The sequence below is a fragment of the Mirounga angustirostris genome, unplaced genomic scaffold, assembly GCF_029215605.1.
Source record: "Mirounga angustirostris isolate CCGP_5_RB_7025 unplaced genomic scaffold, mMirAng1.0.hap1 SCAF_3, whole genome shotgun sequence".
NCBI lineage: Eukaryota > Metazoa > Chordata > Mammalia > Carnivora > Phocidae > Mirounga > Mirounga angustirostris.
This window is the reverse complement of record NW_026991711.1, coordinates 184,364,617-184,384,691: the sequence shown is the minus strand read 5'-3', so window position 1 is coordinate 184,384,691 and position 20,075 is coordinate 184,364,617. Positions and strand designations below refer to the sequence as shown.

Sequence of the window (20,075 nt, the reverse complement as noted above, 5' to 3'; positions counted from 1 at the left end):
TTGCAGAGCATAAAGAAACCGTCATACACAGTGGCTGGGAGTAACTGATTAACATTTTATAGAGAGCAATTTTGTAACTTTTATCAGCAAAACATGGATAACCTTTGAGCTAGTCATTCCACCTTTAAGGGTTTGCTCCAAGGAAATAATCAGGAGCAAGAAAAGTTGTAATGTATAGCTAACATTTATTGAACTCTTATTTTGTGCCAGGCACTGACTCATTTAATCTGCATAATAACCGTTTGGATTCAGTATATTATTTTTTTTAAGATTTATTTTATTCATTTGAGAGAGGGGGAGAGAAAGAGCACCTACAAGCAGAGGAGGGAGGGGAGGAGAGGGAGACAAGCAGTGATAACAGGGGATCTGCCCCAGCCTTTTGCTAGAATTCAGTCCCACAGGCAGCTGTGCTGCCCTGTGCACTCTCTTGCTCAGCTTGTCCTGAGAGATCCCTAGGGTTCCAGATCACACACCCAGGCACAGCTACTCCTACTCACCCCACCCCTACCCACATCACCAGGGAGCCCCTCCACTGCCACCAACTGGCTCTCAGGGGTCTCTGCTCTGCTGGGCTGAGGGCAGAGTGCCCTGTTGGTGTCCAGGGTTCTTACAACCACTGGGCCCACTCCCCTCGTCCCTCTTCATCCCAAGGGTGGAGCAGAGTCTTCCTTTAATTCCCCATGACCTTTCAAGGCCTCAGATTGTAACTATTGACAAGTCTCTACAGGTTCAAGGACAACAGGGAGTGATTTAAAACCACAACCAGATACAAGCCATGCTCTTCACCCCGTGTGCCTCTCCCCACCTCCTTCTACCTTGCTGCCTACTCCTACTCTTCCTGCAGGATGCCCTCCAGCATCTTTGCTCCCTTTGGAGTCACAAACCACAATTAAACTCCATTGAAAGAAGAAAGAGTCACCCCATGTCCTATTCTTAAATCTGCCCGGGCTGGCTCAGGTGGTGGAAGGTGGGAGTATCTGCTCCCTTTAGGGTAAATTCCATTTTAGTCCCACCCACACAGATGGGGTCTGCCCCCTGCCCCCAACTTCACAGTAGGACAATTACCTAAGAACTCAATTAACCAACAGCCCTACCTCCTGATGCTTGGAATATTTAATTTCAAGCATCACATGGGATGTGGCCTAGGAATATTCCACGTCTGCTGAAAAGTGCCAAACTCTGTCCTATTCATTTTCACACTCCCTCCTTCACTGAGGGTTAAAATTGAGCTGGGACATCTTTCCTAGAGACTCAAGGCCAGCGCTCCAGACCATCTGTGACCATTGCCTTGAACGAGAGGACGCACACTGTCCCCCCACCCTCCACCCCAGGCAAGCAGGCACCTGAAGCCAGGCAAAGAAGAGAAACAGGTCTACCCAAACAGCCCCAAAGCAGCACAGCGAATGAAATATCATCTACCAGGTCCCTGTGCCCTGATGGACCTTCTGTGTCTGCCTCTGCGGGAAGGAGGTGAATGCTTGTCTATCTGCGTGCCCAAATCACAGGAGCAACTGAAGTCTGCACCCAAGACAGACACTGCCTTCAACTTCTCCTGTTCTCACCAAGGTTTTCCAGGGCACAATTAGAGGAGGGAAAACTGTTGACAACTTAAGTTCTACATGTTCAAAATTGGACTCTTGATCTCCCTACCACTACGCCCCCCAAAAAAATGCTTTTCTCACAGACACACCCCTCCCCATGAATCCTCCTCAACAGTGACTTCATCCTTCCTGTTTCCCAAGCCAGAGAGACACTGGCACCCAGGGATGCCTATCTTTCTCTCTGGTCCTGCCCTAGATGGATCAGCAAAATTGGGTGCCATCACTGGAACCCAACCCACTCTCACCTGCACCCCTACCCCATAGGTCCAGGCCCCCCAGCAAGAGCTTCCTCAGGGTGGAGCATTTCCCACCCCCCACCATAGTCAATTCTCAAGGCACAGTGACAGTAGTCTTTCTGCAGAGAAAGTCAGGTGATCTCATCTCTAACTCACGCCCTCCTCAGGTGGCCTATGACACTCACTGGCCAGGTTGAAGTTTGTAATGACCTGAACTGACAGGTGAGAGGCAATCCCCACCAACCCCACCCCCCGCCCACCACCACCACCTTGCTGAACACCTGCTCCCAGCACCCTCATCTGCTTACAGTCCCACAGTCCACAGTGCTCTTGACCCTGACAACCAGACACCTCACTCCCTCCGCACTTCCTGGTCTGTCTCAAATGTCACCCACCTTCTCCATGAGTCCTATCTGAATCACTCAATTTAAAATTGAAATCCTACTCACCCTCCCTGCAATCCACATCTCTCCTACACTGCTCTTTCTCCCCATGACATCATATTTTAATACACTTTATTTTTTAAGGACCTCCATGGCACAGAAAACAATGGACTGTAATCTGTGGTTCATAATACACTCTAAGCATAGTTTTCTTTATTTAGTTTGCTAATTATTTTGATAATGTAACAGGACTCAGCCTTGACAGCATAGTCTAAAAGGTTCCTCACCACCCCAACCCTTTCTTCTGTACCCCTACACCCAGGTTAGTCCTTACCCTAAAGCCTGTGCTCATCATTTCTTTGCTTTTCTTTGGACATGAATTTATTACATCTATATGCATTCCTTCCTGTAACTACACTAAAATTCATTGGTTCATCTACTCTCTGGATGATGGGAATTTCCATTGCTTCCAGGGTTTTGCTGGTTTTGACAGTGCTGCTATGAACATTTTTGTGTCTATCTGCTGGAGCACGTGTGGAAGAATTCCTACACACCTGAGAATGGAATTGTTGAGTCTCGTGGAAATAAATGAAGACCAACAAGAACAGAAAAGGTTATTTATTCAGAGCTCACTACAGCAGAGAGGTTGGCCACCATCTCTTGCACTTTGGCAGAGACTCAAAGGCAGACAGAGAGGGAGAGCTTTAGGGTGGAAAAGGAGAGGCTTCAGGTGTGCCCCGATGGGAGCCTGTGGCCCGAGGAAGGTGGAAGCGGGATAACTAGATGCAGGGCATCCTATGTGACTGGTTGAAGGGGCACATATCTGGCTCTCTCTAGTTGGTCCGAAGTTGCAAGCAGGGACAGAAATCCGGGGAAAAGCCAGTTACTGATCAGGTCCTGACTATCTGGGGCCTTTATTGCAGGAGTTATTACTTGACTCCCTGGATTGTTTGCTGGAGATAATAATCAGGCTTCTGGAAGTCTGACCTGCAGGTAGTAGATTGGCTGCCTGGACAGCTTACTTAGATAAAGCCTGGTTTCCTGGCTGGTTGCTGCAGATTATGGGTGAGAGTTCTGTTTCTATACATGGTTCGGCCATTGGCCATTTGTATGTTCAGTGTTTAGTCTCTAACATACCTGTAATACACTCATTTACTAAGTGTATTATCTCACTCCCACGACAAGGATGTTGGGTCTATGAGAATGGGAATTTTTATCTGTCTTGTTCACTGATGTATTCTTGGTGCCTAGAACAGTGTCTAGCACATTGTAGTTACTCCCTATGCATTTGTAAAATCAGGAAATACAATGTATAAAAATATCATGCTGCAGGCACATGTTTTATTTCCCTGTTATCCTCAGAAGTAAACATTGTATCACTCAGACCTAATCTCCCTCTGTTAGTGCAGGAATGTTCCCAGCCCTGGATTATTTTCCTGTGTCCCACCATGCCCAGGTATGTCTGTCAGAGTTGGTGATCCCCAGGTGTACGCCGAAGCAAATGCATCTATTTCATTTTATTTTCCCATTCCTTTGATGCACACATTAGTGTGATGGCTGGCAAGCAGTAATAAGTAATGCCTCTCCCAGCAGGTAGCATCAGCCACCATCTCCTGGGTGTCTTTGAAAACAGACCTGGGCCAGGCAAGTGGTGCCTATTTCTGCTGGAGACTTGCAAACCAGGGCCCGGCCTCCGCAGAAGCATCCCCAACACTGTGATTTGGTGTGTGCTTTTCCCTTGCTCCCTGCGCCCCGCTCCTGCAGTTCTGTTCAGGGCAACTCGCTGAAGCACCTGTTCTCTGTGAGTACTTCCCGGATGGAAGAGAGAGAGAGGACCCGAGACCTCGTGGGCTGGGTCATGAACCAGTGGGAGGAGATCACCTCCGTAGCCCTTGAGCAGCTGCCTGAAACGTTGAGGTGTGCTCTTCTGGCCCTGTCTCCGTCCCTTGATTTCCACAAGAAACAGATTTAAGTAGAAAAGTCTAAAGCATCGTTCATACGAAAGGGTACTGCATTCCGAATGTGGGTTCATCAATAATATACACTGTGTGTGGTTTCACCTTCAAGGGACACTGAGACATGTGGTCTGAAAACAACCCATTGTGACATTTTCAATATTTATGCAGAGAAAGAGAGAGCGTGAATGGGGGGAGGGGCAGAAGGAGAGAGAGAGAAAGAATTCTCAAGCAGACTCCCTGCTGAGCCCAACGTGGGGCTCGATCTCATGACCCTGACTGAGATCATGACCTGAGCAGAATTCAAGAGTCAGATGCTTAACCAACTGAGCCACCCGGGCACCCCCTCCCATTGTGATATTTTAATTTTTCAGTTCTTATAATATGTTTAGGATCTAGCCCCGTGTCGGGCTCCCTGCTCAGCAGGGAGCTTGTTTCTCCCTCTCCCTCTGCTGTTCCCCCTGCTTATGCTCTCTCTCTGTCAAATAAATAAAATCTTTAAAAAATATATATGTTTAGATATGACAGAATATAGTCAAAGTGAAGAAAGTGTTTGGGTAACTGACAATGCCTACTAATAGATTTATTCACTTATGACCACACTAGTATTTTGTGACCACAACCTGACAAAGACACAGTTAACTAGTACTGGTGATGGAGTAAAAATTCTCATTAATATGCAGTCGGATTTTAGGTTGTTAATAGGACCAGACAGAAATAACTAAAACTTAAATAGGTACACGTTGCTTTAGGTGTTGAATTTCCCCTGACTGTAGTCACTGAGATCAAAATCTGTTAGAAAAGTTGAATCCAGAGGTGGACAGACAGAGTCCATTGATACAGTGTTACCAGAATCTTTTTCCTGACTTGCATAGGGGGATAGCTGAGGCCACCAAATTATGACCATCCTATGAAAACCTATTAATGACAGATTATCCACTACTTACTCCAAACCCATCTCAAACAAACATCAGGGGTCTTACTTTGATGGGTGTAATCACATCCTTGGGTGAGACACAGTCGAGTAAGGACAAGAGAGGAGATGTTCGTGAGACTTTGCCAGTTTTATGCGGTTTATTAGGAAAATCATTGCCTTAGGTTTACAGAAACAGAAACTAGCAGAGATTCGGGATATAGAAGCCACAAAAAGAGGAGGAAAGGAATAGAAACATACATTTCAGCAGGAACATTTCAAGAAAGCATAGCATTAAAAATCATCACTCTATTGTGTTGGGCTCATACTTTGGTGATGGATGGAGGACTGTGCTGGTGTTTTCCATTTAGAGGCAGGATCTCAGGGACCAGGCGATCTGTATTAAGCTCCTCAGGCTGAGAACCAGTGTCATGTCACCCCTGTGACATTCAAATCAGGGAGGACTGGCAGGAAGAAAGAAAATCTTACCAATGGGACAGTTACCTGCAGCATCTTCCCAGAGGCCGGCCGGCCGCCTAGCAGCAACATTGCTTCTTGCAACAGCTCTTCTGCTGCCAACAGCCCTTCCCACCGCAGCAGCCATGCGAGCCGCAGCCACACGAGCCACAGGGGTGACAGCAGCGGTGGCAGCAGCAGACCACGGGGGTACTGCAACAGCCCCCACAGCAGCCGCAGCAGCAGGGGCAGCAGGCCGAGCAACAGCCCACCCGGTAGCACCTGCAGGTGGTGCAGCTGCCGCAGCCGCCACCATAGCCACCGCAGCCGCCGCCGCAGCCACCACAACTTCCGCAGCCACAGCAGCCCATGGCGTCAGGAGAGAGGACTCAGGAGGGAGTAGTGAGGAGGGAGACTCGGGAGGCGAGGGAGGTCTGGTGCCGCTGTCCGCGGGGGGAGCCCCTTATGTACCAACCGTGCAGGTAGGGACAGTGAGACACATGACCACTTCCCTGTTGCTATTTAGTTCAGTCATCATGGGAAAAACCTCATAATATATTAATGACTTCCCTTTTCGTGATGTCAGCTAGATTTATTAGGTTATTTGTTTATTTTTCTAAGTCAAATAAATGCCCTAAAAATTCCAGTAAGGGCTCCTGGGAGCCATGGAAAAAGGGGATGCTGTCAACAGCCACGGACAAGCTAAGGAAGCCCACGCAACACAACTTCCTGTGGCTGACCGCCGAGCAACAACTAACATCATGACGGGGCTATTTCCGTGCTCAGCCCAGAAGTCCTCTTACCAAAGACTAGAAAAATAAAAGGAGTGTCATGCTGAAATGGTATTGCCAACTGCAGAATCAGCCTTGCTACCCTCATCAGAGATTGTTTAGCAAAGAATGAAAGCCCTACTCCCCGCCACAGACTTGTAAAGCAGGTCACCGTGTTCGCTGAGCGGTACATTTCACCTAGTGAGGCTGCTTAGAAAGCACAAGTAAATATTTGGAAGGGCTCATCTTTTTTCTGGTACGATTCTGATTGCATTTAAAATACGAAGGCATTTCCTAATTAGAACAAAAAATGAATCTGAGTGCTTGGGAAGTTTTTATCAACTGATATCTAAGAGGAAACTCTACGTGAAAAATGGTATGACCCACAATGGCAGATAGATGAAGAGAAATATTTTAACTATGTACATCTATTTTAAAATTAATATTCAAGGCATATTTGAAAGCTACTGACATAATCCATATTGCCAGTTTCCACTGGTCTCATATAGGTGACCATACACCCAGCCTTAGATCCTTTTCTAAAGCACACACCAAATAATGGCACAAAATGGTCCATTACGGAACCTCCCAGCACAGAACATCGTCTATGTCAAAGGCTGAATGCTTCTTTATTATTGAGAAATATATTTTTTTAGGTGAGTCTCAGGCAATTATATTGCTTTGGAATAATAGATGAGGAATACTTCAGAAATACTTTGGAAAGGTAAAACAGTGGTAGGGGTTCCTCACCTTGGCACTACTGATATTTTGAGCCAGACATCTCCTTGCTGTGGGGGGTGTCCTATGCATTCTAGGATGTTGAGCAGCATCCCCAGCCTCTGACTAGTTATGACAACCTCTCTCCTGGTAATGACAACACAAATGTCTTCAGAAATTGCCAAATGTCCCCAGGAGGCAAAATCACTCCCCACTGAGATCAAGAGCCCCACTGAAATATAAGGGAAATAACCTACATCCTAGCACTCAGGCAAAGGATGAGAGTTTAAAACTAGCCCTTGAAGTCCACAAAAGGATATTGTAGGAAATTCTTTTTTCTTTTTAAATTTTTGGACAGAATCCCCGGGACATATGATTCAGGAGGGGTAAAGTACGTGGGGTGGCTGGTGAATGAGGCCAGGGAGGGCCTTGCCCACGCTGACTGACCCCCGCCCCCTGCCACCATACTGAGAAAAATGTGTGTTGGATGGAGTCAATTGAGTTGTGTTCTCATCAGTTTCTTTTGTGTCAAATACCACTGGGAGGCAGGCAGGGAGTAGTAAGAAAACGACAGGAAATGCTAGTGATGCCAACAGAATGAAATCCTAACCCCTTTTGAAAAATGAAGTAGAGCAAAGCACAAAAACAAAACAAAACAAAAAGCCACGTGAGTCTATGTTGTTTTGCTAGTCAGCACAACCCAACGTTCTGTGTTTCATCCCCACAGGAGGGGAAGAAAGGAAGACAGAGAAACTCAGGCGATGCTTGGTGAGGGAAAGGGGCGGGTGCCTTGGTTGGGCCAGCAGGCTTGCCTTCTGACTCCTGGCTGCACAAGCGCGGCTGTGAAGACAGGAAGGCAGGCAAAGGGGCCTGGGGACAAAAACTTTTTATACTACGTTGTACCCCAGGGAGCTCAAAATGGCTTCCAAGAGACCTAGGTTGCAGGGAATAGAAAGGCAGTAATTCAAGAAATAGGAAAGAAGCCATAAAAACAGAGCTGGGAGAATGCCGTGGACAAATCTGCCATCTTGTAACTTTGGCCCAAGGCTTATCCCATGCCTCCTTCCCCCTCTATTCCTGTTGCTTACAGGCTGGGTAGGAAGACCCCATCTTTTCCAAGATCTGCCACTTCGTCCTCCTCAGTGTCTTTTTGGAAGCCTTCAGTGGGATATATCTTTGGCCCAAGTTACTTTGCCTGATCACATCTGTCTTAGTTTGGGCTGCTCGAACACAATACCACAGACTGGGTGGCCTATAAAACACTCACAGTTCCGGAGGCTGGAAATCCAAGATCAGAATGCCACCATGGTGGGTTTCGGTGACAGCCCTCTTTGTGGTTGCAGACTTCCCAATGTATCTCCATATAGTGGAAAGAGGAGGTGAGAGCTCTCTGGGGTCCCTGAATAAGGGCACTAATCCCATTCATGAGGGCTCACCCTCATGACCTGATCCCCTCCCCAAGGCCCCACCTCCTAATACCATCACAATGGGGGTTAGGATTTCAGCCTATGCATTTGGGACTCACCTCCCACCAATCTGCCCCTTTCTCAGTTCACTTCTGTGTTCCTGATACAGGGATGAAAACATAAATAAAATATGATCCCAGACTTCAAGGAACTTAGTCTGGTCAGGGACACAAGGTGTATAATCTGGCAACATGAAGACAGAAAAAAGGAATAGAAAAAGTGGCAAGGAAGGAGTGCACAATGCTTTGTGGGCAGTGATGATATAGACACAAGATGTTTCAGTTGAGCTTTGAATAAAACCAGAAATCTCTCAAGAGGCCACAGGTGAAGAAATAAGGGTGGTGAGTTATCTTTCTTGAAATATAATTTTCTTTTAATGACCAGTCATGGTATTTTTCTGACTATAAAAAAATCCAAGAAATTAAACTTGGTCGTGAAGGCCAAGGTCATGTGCCATTCCCCCAGGCTTTGCAACCTATGGTGACATTTGCAGAGGGGACCCAAGTGATAATGAGACACTGGAGCTCCTTCAGAAGTGATGGGTGATCCATTGCAGGCATTTCTGCAGAGGGGCGTAGCCTCAAAGAACCACTGTTCTTCACAACATACGTTAAATATGACAGGAATTAATTGTAATCCCTGCGAGTGATGTTGAATCTCAGTTACAATGGAAAGGAAAAATAGAGCCTGGACGTTTCAGCAGTAGGTTCTGAGAAAACATGGCTGTCCCTTTGTTATGCTCAGCCAGGGTGAGGCAGAGCTGAGTCCGAATCCTGGCTCAGACCCCAGATGTGACACTCAGCACGTACCTTGACCCCTTTGAACCAATGTTAATGGCATTTACCTCCTAGGACTGCACTGACATTAACCACGATAAAGTACCTGGAATGGAGTTAAATACTACACACTTGTGATTAGTTCCTTTCTTCTACAAAAGCTAGAAATAGAAGCTACAATGATAAAGCCGGTTTCCTACATTTACTGTGAACCTCAGTAAGTACTAGTCAAGATCTTGCTGTGATTATTTTAGGCTTGGCCATACAATCTAGGCAGAGCGTAACTTACATACAGTTGACCCTTGAACAATGCAGGATTGGGGCACCAAACCCCCACACAGTTTGAAATATAACCTTTGACTCCTTGAAAACTTAACTACTAATAGTCTACTGTTGACCAGAAGCCTTACTGATAACACCAAACATTGATTCACACGTTTTATATGTTATATATATTATATACTATGTTCTTTAAAATAAGCTAGAGAAAAGAAAATGCTGTTAAGAAAATCACAAGGCAGGGGCACATGGGTGGCTCAGTCGTTAAGCGTCTGCCTTCAGTTCGGGTCATGATCCCAGGGTCCTGGGATCGAGCCCCGCATTGGGCTCCCTGCTCAGCGGGAAGCCTGCTTCTCCCTCTCCCACTGCCCCCGCTTGTGTTCCTCTCTCTCTGTCAAATAAATAAAATCTTAAAAAAAAAAAAGAAAGAAAATCACAAGGCAGAGAAAACACATTTACACTGTTGTACTATATTTATCGAATAAAAATCCACTTATAAGTGAAACCATGGAGTTCCAACTGAGTTGTTCAAGAGTCAACTGCGTATTTTTCAAATTAAACATGGATTATTTCAGTGATAAGACATTCTGGAAAAGGTAAAACTGGAGACAGACATTTGGGGGGAAAGAGGGACAAATAGGCAGAACACTGCTCTGTATGATACTATAATGGTGGTTACCTGTCATTATACATTTACCAAAACTCAAGGAATTTATAACCCCAAAAGCGACCCGGAGAGTAAAGAGTGGATTTCGGGAGACAATGACACGTCGTGTTAGGTTCCTCCATTGTGACAACTGTCCCACTCAGGGGCAGGACGCTGATGGCGGGGGAGGCTGCATGTGGGGACAGGGAGTGCATGGGGAATCTCAGAACTTTCAGATCAGTTTAGCTGTGAGCCTAAAACTGGTCTAAAAAATATAGTCTACTTTACTCTGAAACCAATAATACATTATATGTTAATTAATTGAATTTAAATTAAAAAAATAAAAGATTCCAAAAATACATATATATAATCTACTTTAAAAAAAAAATAGACATGACTTGACCTCAACGAAGGAAACTGAGGCACAGAGGGACCATGGCTTTCTCTGGGCCTTGGAGCCAACTTGGCTCCGTCCACTACCCCATGAGTGCAGAACACAGGGAGACATGAGCTGGCGTGGGAAGCTCATTTTGAAATACATCATCACAAGCCCTCCAGCCGCAGAGCAATCCCTTTCCAAGTGACTTTCCCATATTTTGACCCATGATCCAAGGACAAAGTGAATCTGAAAATCAATGAGAAAACTGTTGGACTTTCTAGCCTCAGCGCTTTATGACATGTGAAAAGAGGCAAATGGGGATGCTTTGCTTCCCCAAGGGGGATCCCACCTTCTCTAGCATTCAGCAAAGACCATCTGAAAGAAGAGAAGGGTCCGTCTGTAACCAAGGGAAAGACACACACTTGGCAGAGGGATCCTGATGCTCACAGGATGCATGAGCTTTCATCAAGGGAGAGTCCTTGCACTTGAAGGTCATCCTTGCACTTGAAGACTGCTAGATGCAAACAAGATTAAACGTTTCAGAAGCATGTTGTCTTATTAGGTGCACAACTTGAGGAAGAAGCAAATGCTAAAACAAGCCAATTGTATGAAGTCAGGGGTGTTCAATGAGGAAATACATTCAGGGTCTTGTGGAATTCGGCCAAGGAAGCTGGTGGAAACCACAACAAGGAAGTGGCCACATGCCCTGAGTTGGGCCCCGAGGTGGATATATAAGGGTCAGTGAAGCAAAGGGCCTCAGACCTCCCTCGCCTCCCGAGTCTCCCTCCTCACTACTCCCTCCTGAGTCCTCTCTCCTGACGCCATGGGCTGCTGTGGCTGCGGAAGTTGTGGCGGCGGCTGGGGCTGCACCACCTGCAGGTGCTACCGGGTGGGCTGTTGCTCGGCCTGCTGCCCCTGCTGCTGCGGCTGCTGTGGGGGCTGTTGCAGTACCCCCGTGGTCTGCTGCTGCCACCGCTACTGTCACCCCTGTGGCTCGTGTGGCTGCGGCTGGCATGGCTGTTGGCAGCAGAAGAGCTGTTGCAAGAAGCAATGTTGTTGCTAGGCGGCCGGCGGCTCGGCCGCTAGCGTGAGAGATGTTTTGCTAACGGCGCTTGGTAAGACTATCCTCCATCCCTCCCGCCTGCTTGCTCCTGCTCTATGCACTTTGATGTCTTAGAGCTGCTCATTCTGTCCTGGTGCTCTGAAGTTTCAGCGCTGGTTCTTCCCCTTCAGTGTGGTGTCATGACGACACCAATTTCTTCTCCCTGTACTTTCCAGAAGGTAACGTGAAGCAGGAAACAGTTCTCTGTCATCTTTGAAATCTTGTCCCTGTTTGGAAGAAAGATAAATCATATATTGTCAGCCTTACGGAGTGGGAACACAGGCACCCAGGTCAAACACCGATTTATATTATAAGCTTGATAAAGTAAAATCGTGAATAGTTAATATTTAATTTTCTTCAAAAAATTACTTATGATGAACGTTTCTATTGTACATTCCCTTCTTTCCATTTCTATGTCTCTGAAAAAAAAGGGGGGGGCAATCTTTCTGAATAAAAAAAATTATTCACAATATTCTAATGTGTCTCTCTGTTGTATGTGTCCCCTCCCATGACTGAGGCCAATGGAGCAGAAGAAAAGGGTGATATCGAAAGACTTGGGATAGTTTACAGTTCATGGGTGATTGGCCCTATACTGCCCTTTCTTTAACAAGAAAGATAGAAATTGGGGGTGGGGGAGGTAGAACCCCAACTTTTGGTCATCAGGGTCATTGAAGGAAATTCCTGGGCTCTCCTACACGTGCCTTCCTGATGTCTGTGTCTGCAGCTGAATTCTGGTTGTAAGTATTGGACAGCCCCACCCGGCAGGTCATATTTCACTCCAACACTCTGTACATTTCACTCATTCATTCATTCAGCAGACATGTTAAGTGCCATGTTAGGTATTTAGCCAAGCACCAGGGATCTAAAGAAAAACAAGCCTTTGCCTTCAAAGGCTCTCTGAGAGAGAGAGAGAGAGTCAGTTACAAAACAGCATCCTATGTCAGGTTTCTTTGGTCACCCTTTCTCCACTCCTGTGTCAACGACTCAAATAGATTTTTGTGTATATCATTGCAGCCATATTGCTGAGTACAAACATAAGAGACACTCAGTTCATTTGCTGGGTAAGATGACCAAGTGAGTGGTTGACAATTTCCATGGGACTTTTCCCTGGCTCCCATGGCATTTGACACAAATAAGCACCCGTCCTCCCTAATAAACTTTGTCTCCCAGCTTTTCATCCTCCCCCTAGTGACTCCCTCTCATCCTCTGTGTGCTTGCCCAACATGGACACCCCAGTGCTCAACCTAACCCTCTCCTCCATCATTCTACATCCTCATCTGTCTCTTCTCTGTCATCTTTTTTTTTCCTTTCCATAGTACCTAACACTTTCTAACATACCATAAAATTCAGGAATTTATCATGTTGATCCCATGGTGTCCCCTCTGTCTCACCCCACACAGAAATGTACATTCTACAAAGCAAAGATTTCTCACTCTTTTGTTCACTGACAGTATCTCAAGCACCTAGAACAGCATCTGGCACATAATATATACTCAATAAATAGCTTGGGGTTTTTTTAAAGATTTTATTTATTTATTTAAGAGAAGAGAGAGAGCATGAGCAGAGGTTGGGGGGAGGGGCAGAGGGAAAAGGACAAACAGACTCTCCACTGAGCAGGGAGCCCGACTTGGGGCTTGATCCCAGGATCCCGAGATCTTGACCTCAGCCAAAGGCAGATGCTTAACTGACTGAGCCACCCAGGCACTCCTAAATAGCTTCTTAATGAATAAATGATTTTGTAAACTTTTTTTATTATGGAACATGCCAAACATAAACAGAAGTGGAGAATATAATACAACACATTCCTAAGAACCATCACCCAAGTCAACAATTATCAACATGGCCAGTCTCTTATCATCTATGACCTCATCCATACCTTTCCCACCACTGGATAATACACAACGAAATCCAGACCTCATATCACCTAATCAGCAAATATGTTTACATTCCTTCAAGTGAATGAATTCCTCATCATCTCTCTCTGACTTAGACTATGGCCAAGGGCTATCAGAGAAACACAGAAGTAAACTCAAGGTCCAAAATCAGGTCCTCTCTTGGCAAAAAGTTATGGAGGAAATCATGACACCCTGGACCTTTAAGAAAATTCTGGTGTTTTCTGGGAGGGCTTGGCAGTCAATGTACAAGGGCACTCTGCTGCACAATGAGCAGGGTACTCCCACTCCCAATGGGTAGCTTGGTAATTTATAAATCGATTTTCTGCAAATCATAGGAAGGTGAAAATAGAAAATCTAAGCCAACAGGACAGTGACTCCAAACATGTGGGGGACTTTCAATCAATTTAACTTCCAGTCAGGGTCCTTAGAAACCAAACAGTATTTATCTTTGGAGAGAGTTTTCCATTTACCAACAGATAATGAGAAAGGTTTGGGGTTTTGTTTTGGTTTTTTCCATTTTAATCAATGAGAACTTCATAATGCTTTTTATTTTTTTAACAACTTGCGTTTAACAAAAACTATTTAATAGTTGAACTATTTGTGTTAGAAAATTCTCTGTCTTGTTTCCCAAATTCCTCATATCAGTGAGCTCATAGGGGAAGGGAGGGGAAAAATGAAACAAGATGAAACCAGAGAGGGAGACAAACCCTAAGAGACTCTTAATCTCAGGAAACAAACTGATGGTTGCTGGAGGGGAGGGGGTGGGAGGGATGGGGTGGCTGGGTGATAGACATTGGGGAGGGTATGTACCATGGTGAGCGCTGTGAATTGTGTAAGACTGATGAATCACAGACCTGTACCCCTGAAACAAATAATACATTATATGTTAATTTTTTTTAAATAAAAAAAAAAAGAAAATTCTTAAAGCGCAAGAAAACCACGCCACCTCACATCCTTAAAAATAAAATAATAAAATAAAACAAAACAAAACAATAACATAAAATAACATAAAATAACACAGTGCCTATAAACATTAACTCTGGAGCCAGGATGCCCCGACAAAAATCCAGACTTCTCCGTTTACCAGACCCACTGCCTTCCGTCTCACTTTCTTCAGTGCAGAATGGGCATCCTAACTGTACCTCTCTCACAAGTTTTGGGGGAAAGTAAATGGGTTTACAGGCAAGGACATATTTATAAATAGATCCACATTGCATTCAGTTCCTCCTGCTTTATACATTGATATATCAGGATATTACCTTAAGTTGCTTCTTTCGGGTTCGTATACACTGGGTAACAGGTTAAGTGTTTGTCGGCCAACCTCCTATTTCCTCCTCTGAGTCTAAAGGTTCAGGAGGCCTGTAATTGGCATATGCAAAACGTTGGGGCGGGGCTTCAGGGCTCCGTGTGGGGCAGCCTCCCGCCCCCGCCCCTACAGTCAGTGCCAGGCTTCGCCCGATGGTCGGCCGAAGGGTCCTGTCCCGGGTGCTGGGTCTCTGGGGATGTGAGCGATCTGGCGAGCAAACACCCCCTCCTCTAGGTAAGACTAGCTCTGGGAAGCGAATTCCTGGCAGAAACACCCTCACCCCTGGGCCGCAGCACTCACCTGTTTCCCAGGTGCGGCGACGCGGGCGGGACGCGTACCTGCGCTGCCGCGGGCAGGTTGAGACCGGCCCGGATTCCTTCGCGCGCCCCCGGGGGCATCGCGCTGCGGCCCCTGCGCTCTCCCTACCCCGTGCTGAGGCTCGCCCAAGTAGGTCCGGTGAGAATCTCACTTTCAACCATCTGCCAAGCCCATTAAATGAGACCACGACTCCGGTAAAGGGCCAGCATCCCCCCATGGTTACACCCACGTGCACAGATTCTAACTGAAAGGAAACCTGAGCGCAGAATTCTAAATCCCAATTCGAAAATGGAGAAACGCCCCAGCGAGGAAAAGGGGACTTTGAAGTGAAGAGACCTGGGACTCTACTGAGACTACCTTAACTGAGATTAAAGGAAAACACAACTGTACCTTACAATAATATTTCTCGAAAGGATACCTAATTCATCAGATAACATGTATAACAATTATTTGGCAAGTCAGGGTTGCTGCTATAAATGTGCAAAAGGTGTGAGGATGTGGAGTGCTTAAAGTTTGTAAAGGGTGAAGAAAATGTTTTCTACAGATACTCATACAGAACTGTTTCGCTGCTACCAAGACTGGAACACGTTTGTATCTCCTAAGGCAAAAGGTGTGTTTTCATTAAGGTACGTATTTTAAAAAGACCCAAACATAACTAACTTCCAAATATGTTTTTCTTCACACTGCCCTAGAAGTAGCTGAAATGGACAAAAATACTAGGTTTGCTCAATCGTCATTGGTCCGAGATCATCAGTGGCTTCTCAAAGTTGGGTAATTCAAGGATAAATAATATTCAAATGAATTTAGGTGAAGTTATTTACTGTGTCCTTTTCTGAAATTACTCTCTCTGAACTATGAGTGCCCAGCCGTGTTCATTCTGGTTGAATTTGCTACGTGTGCTTGCAGGAGGCAGACGGGAAGGGAGCTTTTTGAGCAACTACTATGTGAGAAGTTGCTGAGAGGAACTGTGAGGTGGGTGTGGTTATCCACATTTTTTTTAAATAATAGAGAGAGGGAGAGCACAAGCAGGCAGAGCTGCAGGCAGAGGAAGAGGGAGAAGCAGGCTCCCCGCTGAGCAGGGAGTCTGATGTGGGGCTTGATTCTAAGACCCTGGGATCATGAGCTGCCAAAGGCGGACACTTAACTGACTGAGCCACCCAGGCGCCCTGGTTATCCGCATTTTTTCAAACATTTTATTATGTTATGTTAATCACCATACATTACATCATTAGTTTTTGATGTAGTGTTCCATGATTCATTGTTTGTGTATAACACCCAGTGCCGCATTCAGTACGTGCCCTCTTTAATACCCATCACCAGGCTAACCCATCCCAACACCCCCCTCCCCTCCAGAACCCTCAGTTTCTCAGAGTCCATAGTCTCTCATGGTTCATCTCTCCCTCCGATTTCCCCCCCTTCATTTTTCCCTTCCTAATATCTTCTTCTTTTTTTTTTTAACATATGATGTATTATTTGTTTCAGAGGTACAGGTCTGTGATTCATCAGTCTTATACAATTCACAGCGCTCACCATAGCACATACCCTCCCCAGTGTCTATCACCCAGCCACCCCATCCCTCCCACCCCCCACCACTCCAGCAACCCTCAGTTTGTTTCCTGAGATTAAGAATTCCTCATATCAGTGAGATCATATGATACATATGATCTTTCAGTCTTTCTCTGATTGACTTATTTCGCTTAGCATAATACCCTCTAGTTCTATCCACGTCGTTGCAAATGGCAAGATTTTGGGGGTTTTTGATGGCTGCATAATATTCCATTGTGTGTGTGTGTGTGTGTGTGTGTATCACATCTTCTTTATCCATTCACCTGTTGATGGGCATCTTGGCTCTTTCCATAGTTTGGCTATTGTGGACATTGCTGCTATAGACATTGGGGTGCACGTACTCCTTCGGATCCCTACATTTGTATCTTTAGGGTAAATACCCAGTAGTGCAATTGCTGGGTCATAGGGTAGCTCTATTTTCAACTTTTTGAGGAACCTGCATACTGTTTTCCAGAGTGGCTGCACCAGTTTGCATTCCCACCAACAGTGTAGGAGGGTTCCCCTTTCTCCCCATCCTCGCCAACATCTGTCGTTTCCTGACTTGTTAATTTTAGCCATTTTGACTGGTGTGAGGTGGTATCTCATTGAGGTTTTGAGTTAGATTTCCCTGATGCCAAGTGATGTTGAGTACTTTTTCATGTGTCTGTTGGCCATTTGGATGTCTTCTTTGGAAAAATGTTTGTTCATGTCTTCTGCCCATTTCTTGACCGGACTATTTGTTCTTTGGGTGTTGAGTTTGATCAGTTCTTTATGGATTTTGGATACTAGCCCTTTATCTGATATGTCATTTGCAAATATTGTCTCCCATTCTGTCAGTTGTCTTTTGGTTTTGTTGACTGGTTATCGACATTTTAAGAGCAGACTTGAGGAGGTTAAGTACTTGCCACAAACAGGGGTGAGGCGAGGAGGAACTGGAGCTTCAGGCTCCAAAGTCGTGTTCTTTCCACTGAACCACACTGCCCACCACAAACCCAAATATGGAGGGGGGAGCCTACAGCCGGGAAGGTCTGCAGTAAGATGTCAAAATTTTAAATAGTATATTCAGTAATTAACAACTATTAGCAAATCATTTAGATTCAGAGGAATAAATTGGAAGTTATTTGGATAGGCTAGAGACATGACGAATGGTAACAAATATTAAAAGATAATTTTTGGAAAAGGATAAAGTGATGACTGTCACACAGATATAAATATGAACATGTGTTAGAGATTTTATTAACTCATTAATGAGGAAACTGGTAAAGTCATTACAACCAGATCAAGGGAGAACCCAAAGAATGGGTATATTTATAGATCAGGAATACTGAAATCGAGGTAAAACTGGTTTTCCATGGGGGTGGGGGCACAGGGCTGTCCTTTCACCGGATAGAATTCCTTTGCTTGTCTATAGACAAGGTTTCTTTCACATTGCTATTGGTTACTTCAATTTACATAGTTGTAAAATAGCTTAAACTCTGCATGGTTTTTTTCCTTGAAGTTCAAATTTTTCCCTCCCAGGGTCCACACCCCTTGTACTGGACTAGTCACCCACAGGGCAGTTCAGTGGCTAGACTTGGTCAGCTGACTTTCCATATAAGCTGTCCACTGGTTTTATTCCTCTTGTTGCACCTGACTCTAGATCAATCTAACCATAGACATAGAAGAAACAGCCTGGAAAGGGATGATTGCTTCATCAGCAAATGTTTCACAGGAGCCAAAAAGAGCCAAAAAGATGCCATATATGACAAAATGGAATCCGAAGCATGTGTTTTAAAGATCACTTGTATCTGCTCTTACAGTGGTTGGACCTAATTCACACTTTTTGAAGTTGTGTGAAGAGCTGCATGTCCGCAAACCTTCCTTAGTGTTTGTTTTTGTCATGTTTTTTTTGTGGGGGTGGAATATAAAAAGCCTTATGAGCGGATGGTAGGTGATAGGACTACTTCCCGGTTTTCTGATATTCCAAGTCACTTAATACAAAATTCGAGAAAAACTAGATTAATTTAGTTCTAACATTCAGGAAAAAAGTGTTTTTGATATGTTTACCTCCCTGTCTGTGTTTCACAAAGATCTGTTTTTTTTTTTCCTAATGAGATTCCATAAGAGGGTTGCTGCGGAAGAGGTGGGTTCCAGTGTCGCAAGCCCTCAGAAGGGGGTGGGCTCTGGTGTATAAAGCCATTGCTCTTGACAGCTCAGTTCTGAAGGACTCCAGATTCCCAGGAGAGGGAGGGGCATTGTGACAGGGACTCCCAGCAGGGAACATCAGGAAGGAGCAGGAGTTGGATCTGAAGGCAGGAAACTGGACTCAGTTTTAGAAAAAAAGAAACTCAGGACACAAAAGGAACAGGTAACTCTGATTCTCTCTGTATTATTTTGAAGAATGTTCTATGTAGCCAGACTTCCAAAGCTTGTTGGTCTGTCCTAGCTTTGATTTGTGGGCAGTTTCTGTTCTAAATTTTGTAGGGAAGACCCAGTTAGAAAGACGCTATTCTGTTTTCAGATTGTCTCATGTAGATTTTGGAAAAACCTTAGTGCTTGCAATAAGAAAAATCCAAGGCTGCAGAGAGTCCCACACAGTGAACTGCTTTTAAGGAGTAGGGGATGGGGAGGGGGAATAGAATGTATTTTTTTTACTTGAGGTATAATTTACATATAATATAAAGTATGGATTTTAAATTTGAATGTTTATAATTGTATACACACTTTTATCTATATCTCATCAAGATATAGGATATTCCATCACTCCGGAAAGTTCCGGAGTGGTCTACTGCAGTCAGTCCCTCCCGTCTCCCACCCTGGGCAACCACTGATCCAGTTTCTACACTGTAGATTAGTTTTGCTGGTTTTAGGATAATGGAATCACAGTTTTGTGTCTGGATTCTTTGGCAGAGCATAACTTTTTAAATATGCACCCAAGTTGTGCCATAGTTCATTCCTTTTTATTGCTGATTAAATCAGTATTAGTTGCTTATATATATATATATATATATAATATTTTTTATTCATTCACCTTTTAATGGACATTTCAGTTGCTTCCTGTTTTTTCACTATTGTGAGTATGTGAATTTTCTTTATTTTTTTAAAGATTTTACTTATTTATTTGACAGAGAGAGATACAGCAAGAGAGAGAACACAAGCAGGGGGAGTGGGAGAGGGAGAAGCAGGCTTCCCGCTGAGCAGGGAGCCTGATGAGCGTCTCGATCCCAGGATCCTGGGATCATGACCTGAGCCAAAGGCAGATGCTTAGCCAACTGAGCCACCCAGGCGCCCCGTGTGTGTGTTTTTTTTAAGACTTATTTATTTTAGGGGGGGCAGAGGGAGAGAGAATCCTC

General features: G+C 45.0%; 1 protein-coding gene across 1 annotated transcript; it reads right to left on the bottom strand.

Moving 5' to 3' along the window:
• Positions 1 to 5,274: 5,274 nt before the first annotated feature.
• On the bottom strand, positions 5,275 to 11,898 carry LOC123838915 (small cysteine and glycine repeat-containing protein 5-like). The gene has a single exon (XM_064585799.1). The coding sequence runs from the start codon at positions 5,913 to 5,915 to the stop codon at positions 5,625 to 5,627; it is 291 nt and encodes a 96-aa protein (XP_064441869.1). The 5' UTR covers positions 5,916 to 11,898; the 3' UTR covers positions 5,275 to 5,624.
• Positions 11,899 to 20,075: the final 8,177 nt, after the last annotated feature.

Bases quoted from the DNA above. Each gene is read 5' to 3' on its own strand.
- LOC123838915 (XM_064585799.1), bottom strand. From the start codon at position 5,915: ATGGGCTGCTGTGGCTGCGGAAGTTGTGGTGGCTGCGGCGGCGGCTGC.